Genomic DNA, 25,907 nt, shown 5'->3' with positions numbered 1-25,907 from the left:
TATATATATATATATATATATATATATATATATATATAGTGGGTTTTTTTTGTTTTGTTTTTTTTGTTTGAGGCAGGGTCTCTTGTAGCTTGGGCTAGCTTTGAACTTTCTATGTATCAGAAGATGACCTTGAACTTCTAGCACCACACAGTGGCTGCTGCTGCTTCAGTGTGTCTTTTGAGACAGGGCCCTTACTGGCGCAGGCTGGCCAGGTGGTGGTGGCTGTCCTCCTGCTTCAGCCTTCTGAGTGCTGGGATTACTGGCATGAACCTCATGCCTAGCTTCCTAGCTTCTCTTTTATCCTGTAATAATTTAACTAAAAATCTAAGACAAAACCCCAGGGGCCACTCCTGTGTCTTCACTGCCTTTTTTTCCTCTGTTTTTTTTTTTTTTTTTTTTTTTTCACCAGAAACCCTCGTTGGCCAGGGAACTTCTAGGTTCCCTCTTTCTTCAAAACAAAAAACCAAAAACATTTATCCTAGCCGAGGCTGACCTTGATCCTCCGGTCTTGCCTCTGGAACTGTGATTACAGACCTTGTGGCCCTCAGAGGCCCTCTTCACCCACACATTAGTCAAGCCATTTCCTCCTTCTACCAGTTCCTAATTCAGCTTAAAACGTATTTGGGTTTTTACTTTTAAAACACTAAAATGCCGGGCACTGTAATTCTTAAAACCCAGTTTCCCCCCAGAGAATGTAACATTATTCATTTAATCACTTCATCCTGATGCCCTGTGCTATGGGTAATTATGGCTTTTATTTTATTACTTGGCAATAAAGGCTACATTTATTCTTGTAACTGTGTAAAAAGCGACCGACCACGTGCGCGGTACTGAGTTTTCATATCCCGGCACAAATGTTGACCTGTGGTTTGTGTCGAATGCAGAGATCCTTCGTCCAAGATGAATTACGTAACAGTAATAAACCGTGGGTGGTTTACTCAGGTTTCTTGGAGCAAGAATGAGAAGTTTATTGGGATACGCGTCCGCAGGTGCTAGCGGTCTCTAAACTTGACCCTCAGTTTCGAGGCGGCCAGGCGGCAGGTGGGTGGGCGCGCGGCCCATTCATAAAACCTATGATGCCGGGCTTGCTCTCTGATTGGCCTCGGGGAAAGGGGGCGTGCCCGCGGGTGGAGCGCGCCGTCAGCCCAGGGGAGTGGGAAGATCCACGCTTGGGTGGAGCGAGGGGGCGGTCCCTGGTGTTCGGGCAGGACTTCCTTTTCCCCTGGCCGCGTTACGGCTCTCCCCCCCGGGGTGGGGATGGTACGTCCCAGCCTCCTCGCATGCCGGCCCCTCCACCCCTCCCGAAGCCGGGGCGCTGCCGCCATCTTGGTTACCTCAGGTTGAGGCAAAGCCAAACCCCGGCTTTGGGAGGGCTTGAGCAAGGAGCCTTTCCTACGGAGCGCCTCAAGGCTGTCCATGCCCCCCTTCCTCACTCCTGCGCGTGAACACGGCTGGGTTCCCGGCGGGCCCGGGGAGGAGGGGTGGGCGGGGCGGCCGCAGGCTCCCGGGACGGGCGCTACCATTCCGACCGGGCAGGGGCGGCCGGGAGGAGGTGGGCGGGGCCGCCCGGGGGCGGGGCGAGGAGCGGGCTGGTCCGCTCCCCGGGGCGGGGCGGGGCGGCGAGGGCGGGGCGTGGGGCGGACGGAACCACCGGGGCGGGGTGGGGAGGTAACGGGACGGGCGCGACCATGGCTCGGTGAGGCAGCGGGGGTGGGGATCGGTTCGGGGGAGGCCTGGGGCCGCTCGCTGGTGCGCTGTCTCCGCCACCCCCCCTTTCGCCGCCGCCGCCGCCGCCGCCGCCCCGGGCATGTCGTCCAACTGCACCAGCACCACGGCGGTGGCGGTGGCGCCGCTCAGCGCCAGCAAAACCAAGACCAAGAAGAAGCATTTCGTGTGCCAGAAAGTGAAGCTATTCCGGGCCAGCGAGCCGATCCTCAGCGTCCTGATGTGGGGGGTGAACCACACGGTAACCAGCTTCCCCATGCGCGCCCCTACTCCCCCGGGCCTCGCCACGCTCGCCCCGCGGGTGACGCCTGCAACCCCTCCGCCGAGCCACTTGCATGCCCGCCCACCCGTGCACGCTGTCCGGCCCGGCGTGCACTCCCCGTTCGCCGCGCGAGGCCTGGTGTCCCCGTGTTATGCCGTCGCCGTCTCCCCTTCGCTCCTGCCCCTCTGGCTTCCTGCGTCCGAATGCTTGATCTGTGCAGCTCCCGGAGCTTCGAGGGAAGGCCTGGGTGCTGCGACGCCGCCGCTTCTAACCTCAGCCTGCTAGTTGCATGGCTCTTCCCCTTGTCCCTTATAGCTGGCTGCCAGATCGCTGCCCACTTGACAGGGCAGATGGCACTGGTTTGCCTGACTATTCCTGTTTGTGGTCGTTTGGTCGATGTGGCTACCCAAAGTTCCCCATCCTCTAGGCCTTCTTACCCCTGGCTGTGGAAATCCTCTCTGGGTTTCCTTTTTCTTCTTCTTCATGAAGAGGTACCGTCTGGAGAAGCCTCCGCTTCCCCGAACCACAGACACATGACTTGGGTCCCCTTGGATGAAGAAGAGTGGACACAAGGCCTGAGAGAGTGTAGACCTGGTTATAGAGATAATATGTCTTCCCCGTTTTCTGTGGTGTTTTATTTCAAGACGTTGACTTCTTGTGTATCCTGTGGTTTTCCAGGATGTGATAAAGGTGATTGTTGTCCGAGAGGAGTGGGGCCCCGGGTTCTGGGTGCTCTGAGATGGTGCAGTAGCCTCTGCTAAGAAGTTGGACGTGGACAGTTTGAGCTGGTTGTCTTTGGTTATGTGCTGTTTGTTTAGGGTCTGCCCTCTTCCTCTTCGAGGGCTTGCTCCTTGCCTTCTGACCATTTCTTTGTGAGTCCCCACACTGGGAACAGACAAGTGAAAGGACCCCCGAGTTTAGAATGAGGGAAATGAAGTGTTGGGTCTACTGTGGATTTTATTCTTCAGGCTCCCCGGCCCTTCTGAACATTTGAAATTGTTTGTAAGACGAAACAATGACCCAGGGTCAACAAGACTTCATCTTCTGTTGCTTTGGTAGAAGACCTAGAGGGCCTTTGGCTGGAGATTGCAGAACCACAAGCTCAGCTAGTGTGTCCGATCTCTGTCCCGTATAGAAGCGTGCATGTGTATGTGAGATCCTTGCCGGCTTCTTGGTCTTGCCCAGGTTACCTTTCCCATATCATCACTGGGGTTAATGAGTGTCCTGACAGGGTAGTGTGATGCTTGGCCCTCTCAAGCTGCTAGAGGTCAACAGTGGACAGAGTTTGTTCCTCTTGCTTCTTGCTGCTTCTGGGGTCATCTGACATTTCCAGGGAAACTGGGGTCAGCAAATGTGAACCCTATAATCCCATCCTTTCTGGAGGTCAGTCCTTGATTTTGTTTGACATCCTGCTTCTCACTAGAAAGCATCCTGTCTGTGCAGAGAGCTGGTAGAAGCCTGAAGGTGGGTAACTTTGGTTCCCTTATGTCACATGTGAGGCCGTAGCCTTTGGCAGAGGATAGCTTGCCAACTGGAATATACAGTTCCTTGTCTAGCACCAAGAGGCTCTGTTGGTTAGTGACAGTTCCTTTGTTTTGTTTTGGTTTTTCCAACAGAGTTTCTCTGTAGTTCTAGCTGTCTTGGAACTCACTCTATAGACCTGGCCGGCCTCGAACACGACAGAGATCAGCCTGCCTCTTCCTCTCAAGTGCTAGGATTAAAGGCCTGCACCACTACCACCAGCTGTAGTGGTGGGTCCTTGAGTGACAAGTCTCTTGTTCCTTTTTCTTTCTTAGCCATGACCAAGGTTAGATGGTCTTGCTACAGAACCTGAGTATGTGCTGGTCTAGGAAGGTGTGTGTGTGTGTGTGTGTGTGTGTGTGTGTGTTCATGTCTATGCACGTGTGTACGCCTGCTGTGCATACCAGTTCCTGGGAATGTTAGCATTTGGTTTTCTTTTCTTTCTTTTTTTTCTTTTCTTTTTTTTTTTTTGAGCTGAGGATCGAACCCAGGGCCTTGTGCTTGCTAGGCAAGCGCTCTACCACTGAGCTGAATCCCCAACCCCAGCATTTGGTTTTCTAATGGGCAGGTAATAAGTTTACAAAGACATGGGCATGTGATGGAAGGCTCTGAGTGACTAGTGGACATAGTGGTCACCATTTCCCTTTGCTAACTTTAAGAAAGTTTCATGGGCTAGCTGGAAAAGCATTGTTGTTAGGCAAGATCCACACACATCTGAACATGATGCTTCCAGGATGATGGGAGAGGGATTCGGTGTACCACCCTGGACAAGTGAGCTTTGAAGGTCAGTTAGTTGTCCTATTTCATTCTGGACTACAGCAAGGTGTTGAGGTTGCATATGAGATAGGTACCCAGAAGGCCATTTCTCTAGGGGATCAGGGCTCCATTGCTCCTGGAGGGTTGCTGGCCTTTCTTGAAGGTTCTCTTTCTTCAGAAACTTCCTGTTACACCTCTTTACCACTTTAGATTTCAGATATCACCTTTTCTTCAGTTTATCAGTCTTTCAAACCTTTACTCACGTTGGTCTAAAGCTAAAATGGTTTATCAGATGTGAATGCATGTGTCTATGATGAAAGCCGCTCACCTTCTTCTTCTCATTGGTCGGTTGCTTTACTTCTGAGTGAAGAAGAACTGTTTTGTTTTTTAAGAGAGGCATTTGAACTCAGTGTTGTCATAGGAGTCCCTGGATAAAACTTACAGCCCATGGTCTCTATGGAGGAAGAGAGGGTAGGAGATGTTAGACCGGGCAGGGCAGAACCAGTGTGGAGAGAAAGAAAACTGAGGTTTTAGTGGGTGAGAATATAGTTCAGAGGGTCTGGGGTTAGGGAATAGGTACTCTCTGAAGGAACACAGAACAGGAAGGCTGCCCTGTCTCTGTTGGCCCCTTTAGGAACCACACACGTGTAGAGGCTCCTGGGGAAGAATAGTAGCAGTTGATGGTAACTCTGTATTCACTCAGCTCTTCCCCAGAGTGGCTATATCATTGTACATTTCCTCCAGCAGCATGTGACATAATTGCTCGAGATCCTTGTCAACACTTGTTACTGTCTTTTTAGCATAGGTATTCTAATGGGTGTGAAACAGTATTTCACTGTGATTTTGATTTGCATTTCTCTGGTAACTAATGATGTTAAGCATCCTTCCATATGTGCTGGCCATTGTATATTTCCTTTGGAGAATGTCTATTAAATCCTTTGTGCATTTAAAAACAAATTGTGCTTATTTATTTATTTATTTTGCAGTCCTAGGATATGGTTATGAGCACAGAGCCTTGTACATGCTAGGCGAGCATTTTTTTCCCTCAACTTTAAGATGCAGTCCCATATCAGGCTTCTGAAGAAAGAGAAAGGCTAGCAACCCATCAGGAGCAAGGAAGCCCTCATGTCCTGGTTCAAGCTGGCCTCAAACTCTCTATGTAGCCTAGGATGACCTTGAACTTCTGAACCTCCTGCCCTCACCTGAGTGCTAGATTTATGTGCATGTATCATTACTCTCAGTTTTATTCAGTGCTGGGTATAAAACCCAGGGCCATGTACGTGTTAGGCAAGTACTCTACCAACTGAGTCACACCCTTAGTCCCGTTTCCATTTTTCTTTTCTTTCTTTGCTTTTTTTTTTTAAATTGCAATCGCGCTTAGTTGCACAGGGTGGCCTAAACTTATTCTGTTCCCAGACAGGCCTTGGATTTGCAGTCTTCCTAAGCAGCTAGGAAGTCCCCAGCTCCACGGGGTCCCGTGTATTTCCTTTTGAGCCAGGATCTCACTGTGTGGCATGTAGCCTTCCAGCTTCTTCCTCCCCAGTGCGGAAGTGCGAGCTACTCTGCCCAGCCTAGCTTCTTACTCAGCTTGTTTAGCCTCTGCATTATTTATGTTCATGGCTCGTGGAATTAATCATGTGGATAATCCAAAAACCATTTCTGTGAGGAGATGCAACAGACTTGCCTTCCAGTTTGGTGTGCTTAGCCTGGCATTCAAGTGGGTCTGTGTCTTTAACTGCTTGAGGCTTCAGTTAGCCGGCCACAGTGAACCTTCTTCCCATCCTCCAGACAGGAGATACTGGCACAGTTACAGAAGTCTTGCTCGTCTCTGTCATCCTCAGACCCCAACTCCCTCCTTTTTTCCTGCTCATCCATCCTTCAGCTCAACATTTATCAAGCCGCTTTTTAGTTCCAATCGTGCTAAGGGTTCTCAGCCAAGCAGAGAAATCAGACACATAAAAAAATAATAATTACCCTGGCCCGTGAGGCTCCTGGGACTCCCGTCGTGGAGGAGAGAGAAAAATGGTTCCCGTTAGTTGTCCTCTGACCTACACACATGTGCCTTGGCACACGTGATAAACAATAAATAAATAGGTAAATGCAATGAAAAAAATGACCCTAAGTGTGATACTCAGTCTGTAAAGATGCACAGAGGAATGAGTGAGTAATTGATCCTGGGGGAAGCAGGGGGCCTTTCGAGACAGGACTGTCATTAAGCCAGATCTGAGACTATTCTCATGGTCTTATCTTTGCCATTCTTTTTACTTAGCCTTTTGTTTGTGGGTTGGTTGGTTTGTTTCGTTGTTATTTTCGAGACAGGGTTTCTCTGTGTAGCCCTGGCTGTCCTGGATCTCACTCTGTAGACCAGGCTGGCCTCGAACTCACAGAGATCCGCCTGCCTCTGCCTCCTGAGTGCTGGGATTAAAGGCGTGCGCCAACACCCGGCTATCATTTTCATTCTTATTGCCCTAATCCATCATCTGAACTGTTGCAATGGTCCCATAAATGATCTTCCTGCACATTTGGGCACATTTGCACACAAAATAAATCAATGGGGGGAAAGAGACATAGAAAAGAAAATTCATTAAATATACTGATGTTATAGTCTTAGAAAGCATCAACCTGGGATTTAATCAATAAAAGCAACTGTTATTTTAGTTAATTAATCTTTTATGGTGTTGGATGTTGTACTCAGAGCCTTGTACATGCTAAGCAAGTGCTCTAATACTGAGCTACATCCCAACCTCTTCATTTTGTTATTATTTTATATTTATTTAGTTTTGATTTTTCGAGACAGGGTTTCTCTGTGTAGCTTTGGTGCCTGTCCTGGAACTCGCTGGGGTTAAAGGCATGTGCCACCGCCACCCAGCTTATTTATTTTTTAACCTGGCTACTCTACCACCCCAATCTTCTTCATTCCTATGTGTGTAGAGGTCAGAGGACAACTTTTAGGATTTAATTTTTCCTTCCAGGGATGGAACTCAGGTCATCAGGCTTGGTAGCAGGTGTCTTTCCCTGCCAAGCCATCTCACTGGCCCCACAGCCCACCCACACCCTGACCCTCTTTTTAAACTCTTTAGGACATGTTTTTCTAAACTGCCTACACTGGCCTTAAACTTGCACCCAAATCCAGTGCAGGCTGGTTTTGAATTTATAATCCTTCAGTTTAACCTCCTGAATGGCTAGGACTCGGGGCCTCCACCACCACCAGGTCCAGTTAGCTGTTACTTACTAATATTCCTGACACCATGGATCATTTACTGGCCTCTGCTTTATCCCCTCACCTCTGACCTGTAGTGCTCTCGATACCCACTTGCACACACTCTTACGGCTTCAGGTTTCCAAACTGAGGCTCGGTGCTCGCCATCCCCATCGCTTGGAATTCCCTGCCTCTTTTGGCTTTGTTGTTTGTTGTTTTTGAGAACTACCCTAGACCTTATCCCAGTGTGTTTCTCTACCACTTGCTCCAGTAAGCAGCATTCTCTCTCCCACTGCACAGCAGAGTCAGTTGGCCTCGTCTGTTTTTTCATCTCCTTTTATATACGACACAGTTCCAGCACTCATCACATTGTTTCTGTTGCTTGTCTGTCTTCCCAGCCAAATGGAAGATGTCTTTTTGTTTGTATATCTCAAGCTTCTGGCACACTCCTGGCTTCAAGTCAGTCGCGCAGAAGTTTGGCAGAGACTAAGCCAGATCGGGAAAGGTATCGAATGCCAGGCTAAAGACTCACATGCAGCTTTGCCCTAAGGTGGATGAGGAGCCTTGGAGGATTTTTGTTTGTTTTTTGTTTTTTAAGACAAGGTTTCTCTATGTAGTCCTGGCTGTCCTGGAACTCACGCTATAGACCAGGCTGGCCTTGAACTCACAGAGTTCTGTCTGCCTCTGCCTCCCAGGTGCTGGGATTAAGGGCGTTCACCACCACTGCCCTGGCAGCCATGGAAGATTTTGAAGCAGAGATATAACATGATCTTATCGTAGGTTCTTCCAGTGTCAAGTACTCTTGGCAATGCTGGGAGAGGCTTGGGTGCCCTGCCTCTAGCTTGTGTGTGAGGGCCAGACATCTGCCCTAGAACCTTTGCTCATGTCTCTCCATGTTCCTGCTTCACTGTGAACTCTCTGAGAGTCCCTGTACGGCGTTGTTTCACATCCCCAAGAGCATAGTGTCTTACTTCTTTGGTGTATACAGTATCCCCCCAACCTCCGCTCCTGCCACACCTGTACCGAACCCAGAAAGAATCACACAGTGGCTGCTTCACTAAGTACTGTTCAGTTGAAAGTGAATAAAGCTCGCTGAGGATATAAAATTTAGTACTTAAACTAAGCGGGTAGAGAACTCTGATCCCTAGAGTGACTCCCCACCTGCAGATGTGGCTCCCTGGAACCAAAGGTGAGATATAGGTTGTTCACCACTGTATTATCAGAGTTTGAGTTGGGTTATTAGGTTGTATACTCAGTAAAAAGGATGACATTGAAACCCAAAGCTAGCCAGTGTCACAGAGTTACACCGAGGCCTGGGGAGATGGCTCAGGAGTTAGGAGCACTTGCTGCTTCTCCAGAGGTCCTGAGTTCAGTTCCTAGCTTCTCTGTCTGGTGGCTCTCAACTCCTGTCATTCCAGCTAAAAGAAGTGTCTACTGCTCTGGCAGGGGCTCAGTTCTGAGTTCCATTTCCTGTACCCATGGTGAGTGACCCACAACCACCGGTAACACCAGCTCCCAAGGATCTGACACCCTTTTTAACGCCCCCTCAGTCACCTGCACTCATGTACATATCTATACACAGACGTACACATATATACGTACTTAAAGCTTTTTAAGAAAAGGAGGATTCAGCCGGGTGGTGGTGGCGCATGCCTTTAATCCCAGCACTCGGGAGGCAGAGGCAGGAGGATCTTTGTGAGTTCGAGGCCAGCCTGGGATACAGAGTGAGTTCCAGGAAAGGTGCAAAGCTAAACAGAGAAACCCTGTCTCGAAAAACCAAAAAAAAAAAAAAAAAAAAAGAAAAGAAATGAAAAGAAAAGAGCTGGAGAGATGGCTCAGAGGTTAAGAGCACTGACTGCTCTTCCAGAGGTCCTGAGTTCAATTCCCAGCACCCACATGGTGGCTCACAACCATCTGTAATGAGATCTGGCTCCCATCTTCTGTATACATAATAAATAAATAAATCTTTTAAAAAAAGAAAAGGAAAGGAGGATTCAGAGAATGAATATGTAAAGCATTCCCTAGTGGTTCCTTTTAGGATAATCCAGCCTGGTCCTATTAAAATAAGCAGTCATGGTTAATAGACAGTCTTTTCTAGTTCCAGAAGTGTCAAGCCCTGGCCTTAGCACTAAGTTTGTGTCTTAGACTAATCTGGAATAAATTTGTAGCAGTATCTGTAATGTTTGGAAGTAAACATATTCTCTAAGCCAATGAAATGGTCTTCCTAATGGAGGGATGAAAAGCCAGAAGTGAAGTTCGGTATGGTGCCTGCCAGTGATCTGAGCCCAGGAAAAACAGAGGCAGTAGGATCACATGTTCGAGGCCAGCCTGGTCTACATTTATCAGATGCCAGGCCAGCCAGGACTACATAGGAAGGCACTGTCTCAGAAAAGAAAAACAAACCCTCAGAATTGTATAAGATCCCTGCGCTCCATTGTCTGTATTGCCCTTTATTTTTACGGGTTTTCTTTTGTTTTGAGATAGACCCTTACCACCCTGCAGATCTGGATGGCCTAGAACTGGCTGTGTAGACCAGGCTGGCCTCCAACTCAAACAGATCTGCCTGCCTCTGCTTCCCCAGTGTTGGAATTAAAGGCCTGCTTGCTCCTTCGTTTTTACTGTCTGGGATGGTCTCGCTATCCAACTCACCCTCCTGCCTCGGCCTCACTGCTAGGACCCCCAGCATGTCCCACCACACCCACTCTCACACATTTTTCAGACAGAATCTTTCTGTGTATCCCAGGCTGACCTTAAACTCAGCGTCCTCCTGCTTCGGCCTTCTGAGTGTCTATTTCTCTTTGAGCTTTTAGAGCAAGGCTTGAAATGCCAGGAAAAGGAAGTGGGCTAGCCCGCAGGAATTGTCTCTGATGACAGAAAAACAAGGAAGTGGACTGGTGTCCGCTGAAGGCACAGATTGGACAGTCAAGTTCTCTTGTGAGCACCCATGCCATGCAACTGTTCTTTTGATTCCTGAAAGGTGTAGCCAATAAAGGTCATCACCGAAGGGGATTCTGGGAATTGTAAAACTACCTTTATCAAGGAAAAACTGTGCCTACAATAAAACCCACAAATTCTTAATGTATGGTTTACTTACTTTTGACAGAAAAACATATGCTCATGTAACCAGACAAAACATAGGGTTTTTTATATTTACTTTTTATTTATTTGCAGTGTTAGGGATTGAACCCAGAGCCTTGCACATGCTAGTCAGGTGCTCTGCCACTGAGCTACATGACCAGCTTTCTGCTTTGTTTTGTTTGAGATAGGGTCTCATGTGGCTCAGTTGGCTTTGAACTCTTGATTTTCCTCCTCTCAAGTACTAGGATTACTGGCATGTGCTCCCACTCCTGGTCTTAGATTATGTTCATCACCCTGGAACATGCTGCTGCTTCTTTTTGGGCTGTTTGGTGTTTTTTGTTTTTTGAGACAGGGTCTTTCTTTGTAGCCCTGGCTGTCCTGAGACTTGCTATCTGGATCAGGCTGGCCTCAAACTCACAGAGCTTCCACCCGTCTCTGCCTCCAAAGTGCTGGGCTTCTTCTAAAGGTGTGTGCACCATGCCTAAGAAGAAGGAACATGTTTCTTATGTCCCTTTACTCTTGGCAGTCCCCAGCCTGTCCAGGCTGTAGTGTGTGACTTCTGTGTTTGGATTCCTGTCCTGTTCTAGAGTTTCATGTGATGGAATACTTGGGCTGTACTTCCGTGTCGATTCTAGTCAAGGTTTTGGTGAATACCCATTGGTGAATACCCCATTGCTCCCTCTCCCTCTCCCTCTCCACTTCCTTTGCGCGCGTGCGCGCGTGCACACACGCACACACATACACATACACACACACACACACACACACACACACACACACACGCACGCACGTGTGCGTGTGCACTCCATTTCCCTCAGTTTACCTGTCAATGCATCGGGCTTTCACCAACTCTGGGAAAGTGGTTCACTAGCCCAATTAACTTGAAACTTACTCCATCATCTGACATTTCTAAGTAAAAAAGGTGTAGGATATAAAAGGAGAAGCAAATTAAATGCCGGTTCCTCCATTTGTACCCCTGATGGAGTCCTAATGACTCTAGGCTATCCCTTGCCGCCACCTGGGGCCTCCTGTAGATAATAGAGTTTCTGCAAAGACAGTGTCTGGGCGACACAGGCTGTGCCCCTCACCCCCAGTCCATTAAGTCATGTCTAAGGTTTCCTCGGTAAATCCTGAATGCATTAGATGCATTAGTGGCAACTGGGTTGAGGGTCAAATGTCAAATGCTCTGCTGTGATGGGGGAGGACATCTGTGGCTAATTAGACCACTAATTGTCCAAACAGGATGGGGAGTGCAGGATCTGCCCTCAGCTCTGCACCAATGAGGAACTGGCTCCCTGTCCAAGCCTCTATTGTGTGGGGTGTGTGTTTGTGTGTGTTGTGTCTTCCTGGCTCCCTGTCCAGGCCTCTATTACCTGGAGATGGTGTGTGTGTGTGTGTGTGTGTGTGTGTGTGTGTGTGTGTTGTATTGTGTCTTCCTGGCTCCCTGTCCAGGCCTCTATTACCTGGGGATGGTGTGTGTGTGTGTGTGTGTGTGTGTGTGTGTATGTGTGTATGTGTGTGTGACTGAGAAGGCTTGTTTGCAGTAGGGACAAGGCATCTCCCCAACAATTCAGCATAAGCAGGTTGTTGCTGGTGAACTAACTAGTTCTTGCTTTAATCAGGAGGGTCAGAGTGAGCCAGGGCCCAGGTATCTAACTCCTCAGCTCACTAATCTTTTTTTTTTTTTTTTTTTCCCTGAGACAGGTTCTTACTATGTATATAGCCTTGGCTAGCATGGAACTCTAAGTAGATCAGGCTGGCCTTGAATTCAGAGATCCCACCTGTTTCTGCCTCTTGAGTACTGAGATTAAAAGCATGCAACATGCACCCTGATCCCTTTAAATTTAACCCTTTGCTTTGGAGATGCAAGTTACACCCACACAGATCCACCCAGTTTTTTCCTAGCCATGAGCTAATTTTTTGAGTGACCTGAAGTTTGTATTAAGATTACCACCAAGGCAATAGGGCATTCACTCATTAATAGATAAATTACAGTCAACAAATATCAAGTAACTCATGTGCAAGTAAGGGTACTATCACGGAGTCCCCAGAGGTCAACTGGGTGATCTTTGCTAGCACAGTCAGTAGTGTGGCCTGGCATGTACAAGGTTCTAGATTTGACCCCCAGCACCAGAAAGAAAAGAAAGAAAGATCAGTCATAGGGCATTGCTTAGCTGAAGTCCAGCAATGCCCGCGACGTTCATCAGCATTGACTGCAGTATTTGGGAGGTCTGGGGACCAAGGGAAGTTTCACGGAACATGCCTTTTGAACTCTACCTTATCAGGCAGAGGAGACTCTCCACAGGTGGAGGTGAGGCTGGGAACGGATTACTCCAAAGAAGAGCAGGATGCCGATAGGGAGAGAACCTGGAGGGGTGCATTCCACATTGTACATCCTGTCTCCAAGGCTGTGACCTCCTGGCTAAGACCCTCACTTTGGCCTTGCTTTGCAGATCAATGAGCTGAGCAATGTCCCTGTCCCTGTCATGTTAATGCCAGATGACTTCAAAGCTTACAGCAAGATCAAGGTGGACAATCACCTCTTCAATAAGTAAGTGGTCTCCTGGGGGAGGGGAGGTCTTGAGGGCAGCCCTTGACTTCCTGGAAGCACCTGACACTGTCACAAGGACACTTGTTGGCAGAGTCGACAAACAGCCTGGAAAATGCGTTTAAAATGGGATCTCCCCACCCCCTCCCCGCCACCCCACATGTCATCTCCTTCCTGTATCAGCCTACTGCCAGTGTCCCTTAGGGCATGTAGCTGGGCCCCAGGTGACTCGCTCAGGACCAGCTCCAGAGAAGGGAGCTCTGGGAGCCGAGGTAGCTAGTGTGCACCTGCAGCAGGGACCTGTCTTCATCTTCATCTCCGCTGCTGGCATGTTCCTGTCCCACCTGTGTGTGTAAACCACAGGCTGAGCTTGGCGCCCAAGGTCACCACCCAGAATAACTCTTCTCTCTTTTGACTTTGTGGTTTCTTGGACTTCAGGCCGATGTCTAGAAGTCGTCTCAAGACACTTTTGGAACCTTCAGTCAGTTTTATGCCAATATGCCGGCTTAACCCAGGCCAGCCTCAAACTCTTGGTGGTCCTCCTGCCTCAACCTCCTGAATTACAGATGCCTTCCAAGCCTTTTTTTTTTTTAGCTGAGGATCGAACCCAGGGCCTTGCGCTTGCTAGGCAAGTGCTCTACCACTGAGCTAAATCCCCAAACCCCCCCCCCCACACACCTTTTTTTTTTTTAAAGATTTATTTATTTATTATGTATACAGCATGTATGCCTGCAGGCCAGAAGAGGGCACCAGATCTCATTACAGATGGTTGTGAGCCTCCATGTGGTTGCTGAGAATTGAACTCGGGACCTCTGGAAGAGCAGCCAGTGCTCTTAACCCTTGAGCCATCTCTCCAGCCCCAAGCCTTTTCTTGTTACTGCTGCCTCTGCTGCTTTGAGACAGTATCTCATGTAGCCTAGGTTGGATCTCAGTATGTAGTCTATCTCAGTGTTGAACTTCTGATAGTCCATTTGCCTCCACTTCCAAGTGCCGAGTTACGGGTGTTCACCCTAACTCCTGGTTGCTGGGCCTCTTTGCAGCCTTGGTTTTACATTTCACCATGGGCCACACCAGAAGCCTCTTGGCTCTCCCACTATGCTCCATTCTGCATGTTCCTCTTGGGTCCTGCTGTCTGTTGTCCTTAGTCTCTGCCACCTCACCAGCTGGACAGTCACCCCACCATTTTCAGACTGTCAGCCCGGAGGAAAAGCTTGATTTCTCAACATCTCCTAGTGGTTTTTCTCTGTCCTAGTAGGTAGGAGCATCTTGTTCTTGAAGCCATCTGTCTTCAGAACAGCTACCTCCTAAGGAATGGTAGGCAGCCCTCAACTCAGGCAGACAAAGGGGTGCTACTGTTTGAGAGGTTAGAGCTCCGGGACAGACGTCTCACGCACTCCCTGGTCCAGAGCAGAACACCTGAGCTCTTAACTTCCTTCCCTCTTTATATTGGTTCATTTCAGTAGTTGCAGATGGAATGTTTATTAGGCAACAGTGCCATTCTAGGAGATGTGTAGGGAGGCTTCAGGAGAAGCCTTTATTTTGATTTTCGGGAAGTCTGCAGAGGGGAAGCTCCTGGCAGAGTTGCTGGAAAGAAGGAGGTGCAGAAGGCCCCCATTTCCAGGTCATTGGCTCTCTTTTTAGGAGTCTGGCCTTGACTAAGGAGTAGCATGGCTTTGTAAAGATGTGATTCCAGGACTGGGAATGCGGTAGAACACTTGTCTTGCATGTGTGGGGCCTGGGCTTGATCCCCAATACCACAAAAAATGCAAACAAGCCAAAAAACCACATTCCTAGTCAGCTGACTGAAGACCTCTCCGGTACAGACCGAGTTTGTCTGAAGGTTTCTCACTTGATACCCAGGCTGTTCTGGAACTTTCTAGGTAGCCCAGGTTGGCCTTAAACTCTCAGCGCTCACTCTTCTACCTCAGTCTCCTGAGTGCACCCACTCCAGATGAGCACTTGGTTCAAGCCACCTTTCCCTTTGTCTGTGGCCATGCAGGCAGGGCTTCCTGGACCTGAGCATCTCCAGGATGTTCCACAGCAGTACCCCAGAGAAGAATGGCCTATCGATGAGAATGATCTCTGGAGATAGTTCTTCTCATCCCAGCCCGTTGTGAGGGGGTGCCTGCGCTGGGCCTCACCTCCCAGTGGATACACTTTCCTTTTTAAATTTTAAGGACAGCATACCAAAAAACCCAAAACAAGGGTTGGGGATTTAGCTCAGTGGTAGAGCGCTTGCCTAGCAAGCCAAGGCCCTGGGTTCGGTCCTCAGCTCTGGGGAAAAAACAAAAACAAAAACAAAACAGACAAAGAAAGTCATGTAGATTATAAGTGTACAGTTAGATGAATTCTCACAGAGATGAGGTGTAAAGTTCTACAGATTTTGAGACTCGCTTCCAGAATTTCTATGGGTCACACTTGGAAGGACTCTGGTGTCTCTCAAGCTGAGTAAGGGCAGTTCACAAAGTGTGTGTCTGCTTTCCCCAGGGAAAACCTCCCCAGCCGCTTCAAGTTCAAGGAGTACTGTCCTATGGTGTTCCGAAACCTCAGGGAGAGGTTTGGGATTGATGACCAGGATTACCAGGTACGGGGTTGTCTTGGCACAGCCGCAGGGTTGTGGGATGAGGGGGTCAGGAAAGCCACAAGACAAACATGGGGCAGAGTCCCTCAGCTTCTGCGTCTCCCTGTCCAAGCTCACTCAGTGCCAGCAGACCGGGACCACTGGGCCTTCGGGAGCTTCTGAGGATGCCTCCAAGGCTCTTGCTGTGGGAAGGGAGGGGTCTGTGTGAGAGCGGCATCATTTCAGTGTGACATTCCCAGTCTAGGCTGAAGAACCCTCTCCTTTATAGTTTGACAGAAAGAGAGAGAGAGAGAGAGAGAGAGAGAGAGAGAGAGAGAGAGAGAGAACACAGTGAGGCCTGTTAAAGCAGCTAAGACAGATTAGAAAAGGAAGACACCTAGTGTAGTGCAACCTAGTGTCACCTCCTGAACATGCCCACCGTCCTCGTGGTGGGAGGGGCAGGCATGGCTGAGTGACGGCTCCCTTCAGAGCATGGCCCTGTTGTAGAAGCCGTACGTACTATCAGTCAGGCCAGCAGAGCCTGACTCGGCAGCATGACTCCTCACCTCTCCTGGTACTTGGAGCCCCTCTTTCCTGTCACACAGCCCTGTGAGAGCAGGTGGAAGAGATCTCTTTGCCCTTAAGCAGTGGGACGGCAGCTGGCTTCTTCAGTCATCCCTGCCGATATCACAGGGAGATCAAAAACAAATGGTAAACCTTAGAGAGTTCCCAGGAGCCGATGAGTCTGGGGACAAGCCTCCCCTCCCTTCCCCCTTCCCGACTCTGGAGGGCTTGCATGCAGAGATGATTGTCTGAGGAGGGGGAAGAGTGGATGCCAGCCCCAAGCACCCAGGGATGGATGTCCACGACTGAGAAGTCCCAAGGTCTCTCCAGCCCCTCTGCCGGGACCAAGTCCTAACCTGAATGGAGTCTGCTTTTCTCAAGACATCCCGCCATTTTTGTCGCCCCGTGGCGCTTGGCTCTGTTCCCTCTGCAGTGGTTTGGTCCCTGTCTCTGGGCCGGCTCACCACATCCTGTCTGTCTGTCTGCATCCTGCCTCCAGTAGCCTTGCATGACTGTGCTCAGGGCTGAAGTGAGTTGTTCAGGGACGGGACTCGCAGTGACCGAGATTCTGGGATGCTGCTGGACACAAGGCCACAGAGCTGTGCATCGCCACCTGGCTTGCTCCTACAGGGCTGGACAGGAGAGAGGGGAGCTCACTCACACAGCCTACCTACCTTTTTTGGACTGGGGACTCATAGGGCAGTCTTTTTTTTGCTGTCTTTGTATCTTTTTTAAATTTTTTATTTTTTTTTATTAAAATTTTTTTCATTTTTCATATCAACCCCAGTTCCCCCCTCCCTCCCTCCCCTTCTCCCGCCTCCTCACCTCCCTCCCACTCTACCCCCAAACACTCCTCAGAGTGGGGTAAGGCCTCCCATGGTAGTCAACCAAGTCTGGCTTATCAAGTTGAAGGAGAGCCTAGGGCTTTCTTTTTTCTTTTTCTTTATTTTAAGATTTATTTATTTATTATGTACACAGTATTCTGCCTGCACGTATCCCTGCAGGCCAGAAGAGGCCATTACAAGTGGTTGTGAGCCACCATGTGATTGCTGGGAATTGAACTCAGGACCTCTAGAAGAGCAGTCGGTGCTCTTAACCACTGAGCCATCTCTCCAGCCCCCTAGGGCATTCTTTAATTAGCACCTTTACTACAGAATCTCCAGCATGCCCTGCGTCTTCATATTGCAGGATTCTTTTGTTCATTTTGGCTTTTTGACTAATTATGTAGCCCTGGCTGTCCTAGAACCTGCTATGTAGACCAGGCTGGCCTTGAACTCACAGAGAGCCACCGTTTCTGTCTCCTGAATGCTAAGATTAAAGAGTGTGTCTGTGTGGGGGTGAGTGCAGGTGCCCATGGAGGTCAGAGGCATTGGATTCTCCTTGAGTAGGAGTTATAGTTGAGTGTTGGGAATCAAACTCCAGTTTTCTGCGAGATCAGTATGCACTTCAGACTGATAAGCCATCTCTCCAGCCCCTCCAGGGGGTTTTGTGAGGTATTAAGTGACCGAGTAGGACTTCATGAGATTGGGAAAGGACTGGGCCAAGAGCTTTTCTGCAGGTCCCAGTGGGTGTGTTTTTAGTAACCTGGGCAGCAGGGATCTCCCCTTGCTCTTACCTCCCAAAGTCCAGATGCCCCTGTCTACTCACTTACCCCACCCTCTTTGGGCTTCTCTGTTTGACCATAGTGGGAGTAAGGTCATGAGGAGGACCAGAGACAGAGCCACAGGGCCTCCTAGGCCTTCCAGCATACACAGATGAGCAAGGCCTATACCAGAGAGGCGCTGGGAAGAGAGATGAGACCAGCTTCTCTCCTTAGGAGGTGTTTGCACCTCGTGCATAGCAAAGTACCCATTGCTTCCTGTCGTCGGCCTTTTAACTCTTTCCTGAGCTTTCTTACCTGAGAGACTCCGACGCTCCTCTTGGTCTGTCTCCCTGTCTTCCAAATAGGGAAACGTAAATGGCTCACTCGAGGCCACATTGCTTGTGAGAGTCAGGATGGGAACCCAGTCGCTCACAGCTCTAGTTTTTAGAGCAGTTCTCAGGGTCAGGACAGACACGTTACACACAGAGCCTCATCTGAGGTCAAGGGCAGGAACAACTCGCATTGTCTGGAGGAAGATTTTAGAGAGGGCTGTGAACACCCCAAGCGAAAGGGGGTTAGGAAAGGTCCACCCTGGGGACCTCTGTCTTGGTGTTTGTTAGTCCTTCAGTGACGGCGACGATTCAGAGCTGCAGTCAGAATCTTAGGGATGGGGAGGTAGCCCAGCAGCGGGAGCTTGCCCGGCAGGTGCCAAGCCCTGTGGGAAAGAAACGAAGAAAGTCCTGTGTTCCTCGTCAGAACCCATTGCCTTCACTGTGATTCCTCAGAACTCAGTGACACGCAGTGCCCCCATCAACAGCGACAGCCAAGGCAGGTGCGGCACGCGCTTCCTCACCACCTACGACCGGCGTTTTGTCATCAAGACTGTGTCAAGTGAGGATGTGGCTGAGATGCACAACATCTTAAAGAAATACCACCAGGTATGGTGAGTCCCAGGCCTGGGCTGCGGAGGACTGATGGGGAGAGGGAGAGAGCACACTCGGGCTGGGTCCCCTCTGGTAATGGCAGGGGCTTCCTCACGCATTAGTTCCTTTTCTCATTCCTACAGCAAAACACCTGGCAGACACCGTTTAAAGGGTAGACGATCTGGGGCCCATGAGGTGGCTCTGTGGGTAAGAGTGTTTGCCACCGAGCCTGATAGATTACTTTCCCATTACTGTGGTAATCACGTGACCAAGGCTCCTTCTAGAAGAGTGTATTTGGGCTTGCACTTGCAGACGATTGGCATTCATGATGGCAGAGTAGAGGTGGCAGGCCTGGCATCTGGAACAGCAGGAAGCCAAGAGAACAAACCAGGACTGGTGTGTAGCTTTGAAACCTCAAAGCCCACATACACTGACGGACTTCCTTCAGCAAGGCCACACCTCAGAAACCTACCCAAATAATGGCTCCATCTGAGGACCATGTATCCAAATATCTGAGCCTGTGAGGGACATTCGCATCCAGACCACCCTGGCTGATGACTTGAGTTCAGTCTACATGGTGGAAGGGAGGAATCAGCTCCTACAAGTTGTCCTCTGATTCTTTTTTTTTTTTTTTTTTTTTTTCGAGACAGGGTTTCTCTGTGTAGCTTTGCGCCTTTCCTGGAACTCGCTTTGTAGCCCAGGCTGGCGTCCTCTGACTTCTACAAATGTGCAGTAAATCAATAAGAGGGCTGGAGAGATGGCTCAACAGTTAAGAGCACTGGCTGCTCTTCCAGAGGACCTGGGTTCAATTCCCAGGACCCACATGGCAGTACACAACTGTCTGTAACTCCAGTTCCAGGGAATCTGATACCTTCACACCAATGCACATAAAATAAATTTAAATAAATTATTTTGAAAAATCACTCAATAAATAAAATGTAATAAAAATAAAAAGAAGGAGGAAGGATCTGTGTTGGCTTATGGTTTCGGAGCACCCGGTCCCTTGGCTGCACTTTGGAAGAGCATCACAGTGCTGGAACTGTGTAGCCATGGAGAGCTGCTTACTTCATGCAGGCGGGAAGCAGAGAAAGGATGCGCAGGAAGTGGCTAGAGCAGGACACAGCTCCTGGGGACACGCCCCCAGTTACCTTCTTCCTCCACCTCTTACCTTCCCACTATTAGCAAGTGGTAGATTCAGTCATTCCTTAGGTCTTATTGGCTCTGGAATATATCCTGTGTGCCCAGAGGTGTATTGTACTGATTTCTTAGGTAATTTTCTTTGGGGGGGGGTGGTTTTTCGAGACAGGGTTTCTCTGTCCTGGATCTCACTCTGTAGACCATGCTAGCCTCAAACTCACAGAGATCTGCCTGCCTCTACCTCCCGAGTGCTGGAATTAATAATGTGTTCCACTGCCCAGCTCTTAGGTACTTTTTAAAAAATTAATTTAAGTTTATGTGTATGGGTATTTTGGCTACATGTATGTATATATGTACCATACGAGTGCCTGGTTCCCAGAGAGGCCAGAAAAGAGTGTTAGAACCCTTGGAACTAGAGTTGCAGTCAGTTGTGAGCTGCCTTGTGGGTTCTGGGAAACTAATCAGGTCCTCTGGAAGAGCAGCCAGTGCTCTTAACCACTGAGCCATCTCTCTGGTTCCCTCTTAGGTGCTTCTTAATCCAGTTAAGTTATAATGGAAGTTAACCACTTGGTCTGAGAACCAGGCAATGGGAAATGGTAAAGGGAACTTCTGGTCTTTGATGTCACAACAGAAACCCTGGTTTTTAAACCACATTATAGTCAGAGTTGTGGGTCATTTGGTCATACAGTTACTTGCTTTTCCTGAAGTCCTCTAGAAGAACAGCCAGTGCTCTTAACCACTGCACTCTCCAGCCCCTACAGAGCCTGTTTTGAAAACCACTAGTCTAGAGGTAGAATCTCAGAGAGCGTCTTGACCTGGGAGAGTTCCCATCATTCCAAGTGCTTTCCTGCCCCTTAGCCTTCTCTCTCTCCCTGTTCTCCATTCTAGTTCATAGTGGAGTGTCATGGCAATACCCTCCTGCCACAGTTCCTGGGCATGTACCGCCTGACCGTGGATGGTGTGGAGACCTACATGGTGGTCACCAGGAACGTGTTCAGCCATCGGCTCACCGTACATCGCAAATACGACCTCAAGGTAAAGGGCTCTGTGTCCCCCGTGTGTCCCCTGTCTCTCGGAGGTGGGGAAAGGCTGCTCCTCCAGCTTCACGTGTGGGGAGGGCTGTCGCACACATGTTATCGAGATAGACGACCCTAGAGTTGATGTGCCTGATTCTTGTAGACCGAAGGCTGTTGGAAGTCAAGGTGACAGTAATAAAGAGATTACTTAAGCCCTAGGTATACCATATGTGTGTGACAGTTGGTGCTCTTGGTTCCTGTCAGTGGGATGTGGACTCCGAGGGCAGTGGAGTGGGGCAGGCTGTGCTGGTGCATTCACTCAGGCTTTTGTCCAGATGCCATGGAGTGACAGCCTAAGTGCATTTCTAGACACCAAGAAGGGTGCACTGAAGGCTGTGAACCGAGCGCTCTGTTCCTGACTTCTGTAGCCTCTCCTTGCTGTCCCCTCCCTCTGCTGCAGCCACACTCACTTCCTTTGTTTCCCCGAAGCCCCTCCCTCCCACTGGCCAGGATTTCATACATGCTGTCTGAACAGTTTCCTTCCCAGCAGCCCTGTGCTCCTCCACACTTCCTCTTCCCCCTAACTAAACACTTCCTGCTTCCCTTCTGAAGAAGGCCGGGCCGCTGCCGCCCTCCACCATCCAGGCCCAGCCCTGTGGTTCAGTCTCCTCCTGGTACCACTTAGCACCATTGTGATGCATGATTTGGCCACTGCTGTCAGGCAAGTTCTGTGGGAGCTGAGGTCTTGTTGACTGAGATCTGCCGTGCCTTTTAGTCACAGCACAAGAAATGGCTGGAGTGGGCTGTGATTGCCTCTGGCTCCTCCAAGATCCCAGCCAGTCTACTTCCGTTTACTGGCTGACTAACAAGTGTCTAGTGTACATTGGCTTGTTCAAAGGAGTTTGCCTCAGGGGCTAGGGTGATGGCTCTGTGGGCAAAGTGCTTGAGGTAAAAGCATGTGAGGACCAAAGTTCAAGCCCCTTTCAGAGCCCAAGTGAAAGCCAAGTGCGGGGTTGTTCACTTCTGATCCCAGGAAGCAGAAACAGGAGGGTCACTGGGGCTTGCTTGCCAGCCAGTCCAGCTAACTCCATGAGCTCCAAGTTCAGTAAGAGACATTGTTTTTTTAAAAAAAAGAGAGATCCCAACACCAGGGAGGCAGGCAGGCAGAGGTCTGGTCTACATAGTGAGTTCGAGGGCAACCAGGTCTACATAGAGAAACCCTGTCTCAAAAAGCCAAAGCAGGGGTTGGGGATTTAGCTCAGTGGTAGAGCACAAGCGCGAGGCCCTGGGTTCGATCCTCAGCTAAAAAAAAAGCCAAAGCAAACAAACAAACAAACAAAATCAGAAAATAGCCAATGTCCACCTCTGGCCCCTATACACATGTGCATATATGCTGCACTCCCATTTGTACACATGTGTATCTGCAAAGGGAGTTTGCCTCAGCAGGACTTCTGACGGCTTTTTTCCTTCCAGGGTTCCACAGTTGCCAGAGAAGCGAGTGACAAGGAGAAGGTATGTTGGTGCTGAGCAGGGTGAAGGGTTGCTTGCGATTGGCCATCTGTCATCTCCCCTCTGTGACCCCCGGCCCAGCCCCCACACATGCAGTCTGTCACCATGAAGTGTCGGTGTCATTAGGCACCTGCCTGTCCTTGCCATACCCAGCCTTTGCTGGAGTCTTTGTGGTTCTGCTGGGATGAAGGAGGCTTCGCGGCCATGGTCCAGCCTGAGTCAGTTAGCGGCTCCTGCGTTCTGATGTAGTCCCGGCTCAGCTCAGTCCTCGTTGTCTGATAGACGGCACACCGGCCGTCGTTGCCTGTCTCATGCCTGAGTCTGTTGGCTCCTGTGCTGCCCCCGCAGAGCATCTTGTGTTAAAGACCCTTCCTGTCTCTGCACGCTGCTCCCAGCAGAATAGCCCATTCTACCTGGGCGAGTGAGGCAGCCTGCCTGACTTGACCGTGTTCTTGCTCTCCCAGGCCAAGGATTTGCCGACGTTCAAAGATAATGACTTCCTCAATGAAGGGCAGAAGCTGCACGTGGGAGAAGAGAGTAAAAAGAACTTCCTGGAAAAACTGAAGCGAGATGTTGAGGTACTACCTAACCATTGTCTTCATCCTGTTCCCAGTTTGGGAACCTCTTTAACCTGCAGAAAATGGAACTTATTGTTCCCAGGAGTACATTGAATGGGTGGTGGGGTGAGCAGGACCCGAGGTGTCGGGATGAGTCATACCTCAAGCTTGTACAGATAGATGGGCATTCCTCAGGCACTGTAGTAGACTTTTCTTGTTGCTGTGACAAAACCCCGTGACCAAGGCAACTTATAAGAGAAAGTGTTTAGTCAGGCGGTGGTGGCGCACACCTTTGATCCCAGCACTCAGGAGGCAGAGCCAGGCGGATCTCTGTGAGTTCCAGGCCAGCCTGGGCTGCAGAGTGAGATCCAGGAAAGGCACCAAAGCTACACATAGAAACCCTGTTTTGAAAGAGAGAGACAGAGAGAGAGAGTGTGTGTGTTTAACTGGGCTTATGGTCTCAGAGCGTGAGAGTCCATGATGGCAGAGCAAAGTCATGTCAACAAGAACAGCTGAGTGCTCACATCTACCCACAAGCAGGAGGCAGAGAGCGTGATGGGAATGGCACAGGTCTTTTGAAACCTCAAAGCCCACCTCAGTGACACACCTCCTCCAACAAGGCCACACCTCCTAATCCTTCCCAAACTGTTCCACCAACTGGAGACCAAGTATTCAAACACATGGGCCCCTTCTAACCACCATACACATCGTTTTACTAGTGGGGCATTTGTAACCCAGTATGGACTGCTTCCTCTTTGTATCTTTGTTAGTCATCTCACACATGGAGTTCTCATATATCTATCGTTAGTGATGGGAAACCAGCTGTTAAGGTCCTCCAACCAGACATTCCCTGGCTCTGACATCTGTTTCCCCAGGGGAGGGTCCAGAATTCCTCCCTGCTGCACATGGTTTGTTTTGACTTTCAGTGAAGAGTGATGGCCTGGAGGTGCCTTTCGTTTTGTTTTGTTTTGTTTTGTTTTTCTTTTGGTTTTCCAACAGGGTTTCTCTGTGTAGCCCTGGCTGTCCTGGAACTCGCTCTGTAGACCAGGCTGGACTTGAACTCACAGAGATCTGCCTGCTTCTTCCTCCCTAGTGGGATTAAAAGGCGTGCGCCACTACCACCCAACACTGCCAATGCTCTTCACTGCTGAGCGAATTCTTCAGCTTAGTCCCATATATTAAATACATTTAAAAAATTTTTTTGTTTTGGGATGGTCTCTTTTTTTTTTTTTTTTTTTTTGGTGGGGTGGGAGTGGGAGGTTTAGACAAGGTCTCTCTATGTAACCCTGGCTGTCCTGGAACATATTATGTAGCCCAGGCTGTCCTCAAACTCTGGTAGATCTCCCTGCCTCTGCCTTCAGAGTGCTGGGAAAACAATTTGTGAGTGACCATACCCAGCTGAAAAAAGAAAAATTCTGAATCCTGGCCTGCTACCCGGGTTTAGACTCAGAAGCATTTGAGAGTTGTGGTTAGAGAGAAACAGCTGAGCCAGGCGGAGGTGGCGCACGCCTTTAATCCCAGCACTCAGGTGGCAGAGGCAGGTGGATCTCTGTGAGTTCGAGGCCAGCCTGGGCTACAGAGTGAGATCCAGGAAAGGCACCAAAAGTACACAGAGAAACCCTGTTTTGAAAAAACAAAAACAGAGAGAGAGAGAGAGACAGACAGAGAGAGAGAGAGAGACAGAGAGACAGACAGCTGGGCTGCATCCGTCTTTCCCAGTGCAGTGTGCCCTTATATCTCTTCTCCGAGACTGTCCTGGCCACTCTCCCTCCAGCACTAGACACTTTGACCTTCACCCTACAGCCTGTACCTGTCCAGCTCCTCTTCACCCTGCAGCCACAGCCTTGTGTCTGTCCTCAGGGAGTCCTCTCACCCCACTGCTAGCCTTAACACTGTGGTCCTGCTGGGTGATTGCCTACCCTTAGACGCCATTCTCATGGTAGAGACAACAGTGTCTTCTTCCTGTTCCGGTTCCAAAGCCTGTGTAGAAATGAATTGAAAAGATTGCTCTCTTTCCTTCCAGATGCTACTGTGACATCCCATAGAACCCCTCCCTGCCATCTTTCTGTTCTCTCCTCCGTAGTTCCTTGCCCAGCTGAAGATCATGGACTACAGTCTACTGGTGGGCATCCACGATGTCGACCGGGCAGAGCAGGAGGAGATGGAGGTGGAAGAGCGAGCAGAGGACGAGGAATGTGAGAATGACGGGGTGGGCGGCAGCCTGCTCTGCTCCTACGGCACGCCCCCAGACAGCCCTGGCAACCTCCTCAGCTTCCCCCGCTTCTTCGGACCAGGCGAGTTCGACCCCTCGGTCGACGTCTACGCCATGAAAAGCCATGAAAGTAAGTGGGAGTTTGTGCCACTCCGCCCTGCCTGGCCAGCCCCGAGTGCCTCTGTACACTGCTGGGTGTGGGGTGTCTGCATCCCCACCTCATTCATTGCCGACTTGCCACCCCCTGCCTCGGTCACCCTGAGGACCGGACCCTGGGGTTCCTTCTCTCAGGTCGTGGGTGAATAAGATGCAATTCACGGGAAGGACAGACCTTTTGTGTTGCTGCTCTGGTCCCACGGAGTAGCTGAAAGTCAAAGGAGATGGGACTATAATAATCCTTTGCTCCCAGACTCCAAAATGATTCAGAACCTTGGAACCAGGGGTTATGAGTGTGCCCCAGCTACCTGTTGTCTCCTCATACAGGTGCCCCTAAGAAGGAGGTCTATTTCATGGCCATCATCGACATCCTCACACCATATGATGCCAAGAAGAAAGCGGCACATGCTGCCAAAACAGTGAAACATGGGGTGAGTTCTCAGTCTTCGTCCAGGGCCCAGCCCAATGGTGTAAGTCTACCCTCCTCAGAATGCCTGCGAGGGCGGTCCTGGCCTTCTCCAGGACTGTGCCTGTGCCCTTCTTCCTAAAAGAGAGGAAGAGCGCCTGCCTGCCTTCCTGTGCTCCCTACAGCCTTCCTATGT

At 49.8% G+C, this 25,907-nt stretch overlaps 1 protein-coding gene across 1 annotated transcript in view; it reads left to right on the top strand.

Moving 5' to 3' along the window:
- The first annotated feature begins 1,694 nt into the window (after nt 1–1,694).
- The window catches only part of Pip4k2b (phosphatidylinositol-5-phosphate 4-kinase type 2 beta), a 29,264-nt gene continuing 5,051 nt past the window's right edge, over nt 1,695–25,907 (top strand). The window contains exons 1-9 of the mRNA XM_036196141.1: nt 1,695–1,966; nt 12,995–13,092; nt 15,577–15,673; nt 18,581–18,733; nt 20,744–20,890; nt 22,345–22,383; nt 22,845–22,958; nt 25,021–25,279; nt 25,633–25,736. Coding sequence (XP_036052034.1) covers nt 1,808–1,966; nt 12,995–13,092; nt 15,577–15,673; nt 18,581–18,733; nt 20,744–20,890; nt 22,345–22,383; nt 22,845–22,958; nt 25,021–25,279; nt 25,633–25,736 — 1,170 coding nt within the window. The 5' untranslated portion in view covers nt 1,695–1,807. The remainder of the gene's footprint in view (nt 1,967–12,994; nt 13,093–15,576; nt 15,674–18,580; nt 18,734–20,743; nt 20,891–22,344; nt 22,384–22,844; nt 22,959–25,020; nt 25,280–25,632; nt 25,737–25,907) is intronic.

The sequence above is a fragment of the Onychomys torridus genome, chromosome 8 (genome assembly GCF_903995425.1).
Source record: "Onychomys torridus chromosome 8, mOncTor1.1, whole genome shotgun sequence".
Classification (NCBI taxonomy): domain Eukaryota; kingdom Metazoa; phylum Chordata; class Mammalia; order Rodentia; family Cricetidae; genus Onychomys; species Onychomys torridus.
This window is presented reverse-complemented; position numbering and strand designations above follow the sequence as displayed.